Genomic DNA, 6,379 nt, shown 5'->3' with positions numbered 1-6,379 from the left:
CCTCCCTGGGCTGGCATTTGCTACCTGTCCTGGGCAAGTCTGTACCCCGTAAAGGCAGGAACTGTGGCTTCCTCATCTCTGGATTTCTCATGAGAGGGTTTGACACAGAGTATGTGCTCAGCAAATGTAAAGCCCCACTTTCACCTTTTGGAAATAGCTCTGGAAAGGCAGTGCTGGGGACAAGACAGGGGGCAAGGGCAGGGGGTAGGGAGAGGGGAATTCCCTCACAGAGTATGAGAGGATTGTGTAAAAAACATGATGCCTGGAATCAAATGACCTGGATTCAAACCTCCGCTCTGTCACCTGCCAACTAAATAATCTAGACAAGTTTCTATACCTCTATCTGAGCTGTTCCCATGTTTGTAAAAGGAGGACCACAATATCTACTTAGCACAGCACCTGGCACATACTGAGTACCAGTATGCTTTATGTCGCATGTGCTGTTCTAAATGTTTAAATGTACTAATTTATGAAAATCCCACTACAACTCTGGGAGGCAGATACTATCCTCATTGTACTGGCACTGCAAATAAGGAAAATGAGGCCCAGGGAAATCCAGTGACTTCCCCAAGTTCATGGAGCTAATGAGATGCTCACTAAATGGCAGCAATTACTGTTCTCAGGTAGTAATGCAAGGGATACAATCTCAGTGACCCCAAGGACTCTGGGGTCCTGGCTGTGGGGTTTCTGCACCTGGACTAGCTCCATTTTCACTTCTTCAATTACAGCAAACGACGGAGACCAATCAGTGTTGTAAATAGAGTTAACATATTTATTTTAAGTGCCATTCATGCATATCAGTTCTGGCAGCAACAATCCTAATGACACTTGGAATATTTCTTTACAGCACTAAACAGTTACAAAGAATGGTTGCCGTTCATCATAGAGGCAAAATATGAAATCGTGCAATAGCAAAACTGTAGAAACATTAAAACACTGTCCAACAGCAGTACAGAGAGCAGGTTGTATCTGCACAAAAAGCCAATGCATTTTCATCACATATATACAATATAGATATGTACACATCACCCTCTGAATGAACAATATCAAAATACTCTATTCCATTTGAAATTATCCCCGGATTGATTCCCTCCCACTTCAAAGGACATCTGAGAGACATGTATTTACAAGAACACACATGAATACATTTACATTTCAAAAACTGCCACAAATGCCAGTCGGATTATTCTCCTGGACAGAGTACCCCCATTTGTTTACATGCATTTAATGTTCTTTTCCCCTAAAGTCTTCAGTCAATTTAAGCCCAAGACAGAACTTGTTCTGCATTAGCAACTACCATGCGAAATGGCCACTAGAGGGACTCTCTGCACCTCACCAGGTAACCCTGTCTGTGGCCAGGGCCCACAGAAAGCGCCTGTCCTGGGCTTCTGGACCACCTGGATCACAGGAGAGTGGGATGGGTCTGGGTGAAGGCTTTGCCTCCATGGCCATTCTTGGTAAGTTTAAATTCTCATAAAAATATTGATCACTGCAAATCAGTAAATGATTGCCAAATGTGAAATTCGCTTCACACAATTTATAAAATCATCATCAGTGGTTCTACTCAAATCACTCAGTATGATACTGCATTCCAATATCCAAATTGTTTAAAGTGCACATTGCTACCCAAGCAATTAAAACAGTTTCAAAACAGCTATTTTGGTGTCTAGAAAACAGTGACTTAAGCAAACCATTGAAAATCACCCCCTTTTTTTTCAAGCATTTACTCTGCAGGCTGCCATCTCATCTTGCCTCTGATCCTTCTAAGAGGGGCAAGTTGGCTGCCTTTCCAGAATCCTCTGATTTTCGTTGATCCAAGGGGCTGGAACTGAGCTTCCTTTTTCATGCCAAGTAGGGTCCAAACAACAGAGAAACATAAAGCTCTTCCTTTCTCCCCAACCTCACCAGCCCTTACCATGGCTGGCTTCCCAGTGATTCATTCAAGGCAACACTTCATTAAAACACACACACACACACACACACACACACACACAGGCACAGGCACACTCTCTCACACACAGTACACACACACAGAAACAAAAGATGTTTGTTTAGTTCAAGTAGAGATTACTCAACCATAGAATCACTAAGGCTAATTAAAGTGATTTAGCATGGCTGCTAAGACCAGAGATGCTAAAAAGCAACCAGTGAGCAGTTACTACTCTTTGACTTCATGGAATATTTTTCCCCATTAGAATTGACACTTTTTTTTGGTCTAAAGAATCAATTCAAAATCTATTCATCAAAAAAAAAAACAAAAAAACCCCCCTCATTTCTTCTAGTTTTATCATAAAACTAAGATAATCAGTCCATGCAAACTGTGATATGACATGAAACAAAACAAACCACCACCACTAAAAAAACCATTAAGAGGTGGGCTACATTTCAAAGAAAGGGACCAAATGTCATGCATACACAGACATACAGGACAACAGAAACAGCAGGCCACATAATATCTACATTAAACACTGAAGCAAATAAAATTTTAAGTGGCTCTATCCTCCTTTCAAGACAACCTAGAAGATGAGTGGGGAAACTTGCTTTAGAAACACTGCCCTGCTATTGTTGCCCAAATGGAATCTGATTCAAATTCCAGAAAAATCCGATTTAACTAAATCTGAATTAGCAAGAATGCCAAGACAGAGAAATCTATTCACATGGTAAAAGGAGTGATGACAGAGAATGACACAATGTCTCTCTGAGTGTCTTGTCTGTAAATTCTTATCAAGAAAAGTAATTCTGGGCTGGGAGCAGTGGCTCATGCCTGTAATCCCAGCACTCTGGGATGCTGAGGCAGGCGGACTGCCTGAGCTCAGGAGTTTGCGACCAGCCCAGGCAACATGGTGAAACCCCATTTCTACTAAAATACAAAAAATTAGCTAGGCATGGCGGTGTGCACCTGTACTCCCAGCTACTCAGGAGGCTGAGGCAGGAGAATCGCTTGAACCCAGGAGGCGGAGGTTGCAGTGAGCTGAGATCGCGCCACTGCACTCCAGCCTGGGCAACAGGGTGAGACTCCACCTCAAAAAAAAAAAAAAAAAAGTAATTCTGTGCTTTCAGACACATTTTTCCTTAATGAACCCAACAGGAGCTGAGCATTCACAGAAGGTAGCAATAAATATTAAAATAACACTTCTGAATAATAAATACATAGATGAATGTGGAAGCACTGATGTGTTTAAAGACCCAAGCGATGCCCAACTTCTTACCAAACAACAAATTTTAGAGCTGTTATAACACAGATTTAGAAAAGCAGACATAAATACTCTATGATCCCCCAAGCATCAAAACCAATTTGGTCAGTTCTTCATGCTGCTCAGGAGCAACATGCCCCTATGGATTGTTGGAGAGTGTCAAATCCTGGGTTCCTTGACTTAGATTACCCACATTTCTAAAAAAGATTAAATAAGGGGAACTGGCTTTGGAAAAAATCTATTTCCTTTCAGTTTCCTACATCAGTTAAAAGCACCCTGCAGAAAATAGCCTAACAAGGAATAAAAACTGACAATAACTTTCCTTTCAAGACATAATAATCCAATTAGAAAAAACTGAAGCCTTTCAGTAATTTTTGTACATATATTTACACATATGTATCTTTATATAAACTGCTTGCAGCAAAATAGGCTCCGTCTGAAAAATCAGTCTGGCACTTGTGGTTAACATCAAACTGACACAAATACACAAAAAGCCGTCCAAATCACACAACAGTTAGGAGCTACATAGGGCAGCTGGCAGGGAGACAAACATGTAGTACTTGTTCAGGTCAGATAAAAGCAGTAAGTTATCCAGCTAAAATCCTTCTGATTGTCTTCAAAAGTAATTTTGATAACATTGGTAAAGTGATTAGCAAGTTTGTTTTCTCAACTGGATTCTCTCAAACCTTTCCCTTCACTGCACAGAAAGGTAACGTTAGGGTCTGGTGTCTCGCAGAAACAAGCCCTACACAATTGAATCCCAATCAAAGTCATCCTGGATGTCATCTGGAGGCAGGGAGCGCCGCATCTGGAAGGCTTGGGAAGGCATCATGTGCTGCTGGTTCATGGCTCTGTGATGGCCTGGAAGGAAAGAGGCAATATTAGCAGCAACTTGGGTAGAGAAGAAAGAAATAAACTAACCCCTACTGTGTACTTCCTATATGCCAGGTACACATTCTCTCACTAATCCAACCATAAGCCTTCAAAAAGTGGCTCTTATGATCCTCATTTTATAGGTAAGAGGATAGTATCGGTTTAAGAGGATGAGTAAATTACCCAAAGTCACACAACCACAGGGGGCAAAGATAGGATCTGAGGTCAGTTCACTTGACCCACACTCCTTCCGTTATACCAGGCTGCAGTAAGGAAGACACAAGAAAAGTGCCAATGTAGCCAATGCTCTTAGTCTGTTTTGCTCCAATACGTTGTTTCAGTAACATGAATTGGCTCCCATGAGAATGGTAAACAGGATAATGATAGCAGTGCACCAATGATGTCATACTGAATTTTCCCCAGCAAGCTAATTTCTGTGCCACCAAGTAACACCAAGTGAACACAGAGAACATCAACAAGGGAACACAGGAAGCTAGGAGGAACCACAGTTGAGTACAGAATGCCCACCTTCCCATGCTCTTCTTGCACCAGTTTGGCCATGTGCTGTTACTGTATCTTGACAGACCCCCTTCTAAACCACCTGCTTTTTAAAAGTAGAGGTTGATATTTACTTGTAGAATTCTTTCTTTTATTACAAATTATACATATCCTTTTAACTGTTGTGGAAGTTTTACTGGATTATTTTTCTAGTACTCTGATTACAAAATTTCAAGTAGTCTGCTACTCATTTTTCTCATATGCCCTGAAATATTTTCTTGTACAATTATTTAATGCTAAGGTTTTCAGTATATCACAATATAGGCGAAATGCCTTCATTGAAAAAAAACCTGTAAGTTCCTTAATGTGGGTCAGGCACTAATTTACACAATTCTCATTTAATCCTAACAACTCAAGGACCTAGGTAGTGTTATTAGCCCCTTGTACAAACAGGGAAGCTGAGGTAGGAGGGTTAGGTAGCTTGCCTAACATCACACAGCCATTAAGTGGCAAAGCATGAAGATTTAAACACAAGCGCTCTGGCTCCAGAGTCTTATCCACCTTATGGTACCACTTACAATTTACTAGTAAGCACTCACAACAGTAACATTCCTTCCCCCTTCAGCAAAGGACATATCACTTGGTCCCAACTCCTTCCTCACTGCTGTCTACCACACAGTTCTTCAAGGTTTTAATTCCACCCTCAACCCCATTACCTTTATGTCTTTTCCTCAAAGAGCCTAAGTAAAGAATTGTGTGGTATGCTGAGAAAAACAATGGACTCTGAATCCAGACACTGGGGCTTGAGTCTTGGTTTGGCCACTCACTAAACTGGGTGGCCTAGGCAAGGCATTTCTCCTTTGGAGCCTCCATTATCCTAAGGGATCCTTAAGACACTTTCCAGCTCTAACAATGTGCCGTATTCCCCTGGCTAAATGAAACGTATCCTGCATTCAAGAACCCAGCGGGAAAAGTTTATGAACCAGTTAACTACTAAAATTTACCTTCTCTACGAGGTACTTCCCTGGAAACTACAGCTGTGGGAACTCCCTTGGAATGAATGAAGCAGAATCTACAGGAGCTAATAAAGTAGGTTCCTAAAACCTGCTAAAGTCCTGTCAAACACCCTCAACTGTGACCCCAGGACTTCTTAGAGAGGCAAGACAATAAATAACTAGAGTAAGTAGAATCATTGCATCTTGGGCTAAAAAGGACTTCAGGTCCTACAGTCCAAACACCAACTGATGCTTGAATCCCTTCGTTAGCACTAGTGCCAAGTGGCTGTCCAGACATTGTTCCCTAGCCCCTCTTAACAGGGGGTTCTCTCCTTGAAGCCACCTCATTCACCACTGGGAAAGCTAACGCTTCTCAATATTAAACTCTGGGTAATAAATCACACACCCACACACACACACCCCCGCCACACACACACACATTACCTGCCATCGTTGTTCCTGGAGTGCTGAGTGCCTGTGGGATATGAGGATAACCAGGGGGTGGCATCACTGAAGGAGGGAGATTTTGCCTAGAATCTATGTACAAATTTCCTAATCAGATTAAAAACAGAAAGAGGGAAAATATGTTACCACAAATAAAACAAATGGAGTACTAAAATCTTAACAGAATTGTTACCCGGAAAGTAAACTAAGCAGGTAAAGTGAGGAAAAAAGAGGAAGAAAATACTACTCTTTTCAGATGCTATAACTGTGGTCTTGGCCTTTTGAACAGGGTGCCAGGCTGGGTGTGAACACACTGGAACTAATGCTGGCACTGCCACTAACTGTAGACTGGTAGGCAAGTTATGTCTATTATTG

The 6,379-nt window shown here is 41.7% G+C and overlaps 1 protein-coding gene across 17 annotated transcripts in view; it reads right to left on the bottom strand.

Moving 5' to 3' along the window:
- Window positions 1–749: 749 nt before the first annotated feature.
- Window positions 750–6,379, bottom strand: part of FOXJ3 (forkhead box J3) — a 152,085-nt gene continuing 146,455 nt past the window's right edge. For 16 of the 17 annotated variants that reach the window (XM_015136169.3, XM_077938829.1, XM_077939541.1 and 13 more), the window contains 2 exons: window positions 6,005–6,112; window positions 750–4,055 (listed from right to left, as the gene is read on the bottom strand). In XM_015136169.3, coding sequence (XP_014991655.1) covers window positions 3,940–4,055; window positions 6,005–6,112 — 224 coding nt within the window. In that variant the 3' untranslated portion in view covers window positions 750–3,939. 17 annotated transcript variants of the gene reach the window in all.

Source organism: Macaca mulatta, chromosome 1 (genome assembly GCF_049350105.2).
Source record: "Macaca mulatta isolate MMU2019108-1 chromosome 1, T2T-MMU8v2.0, whole genome shotgun sequence".
Taxonomy (NCBI): domain Eukaryota; kingdom Metazoa; phylum Chordata; class Mammalia; order Primates; family Cercopithecidae; genus Macaca; species Macaca mulatta.
The sequence above is the reverse complement of the archived record's forward strand: the minus strand, read 5'-3'. Positions and strand labels throughout refer to the sequence as shown.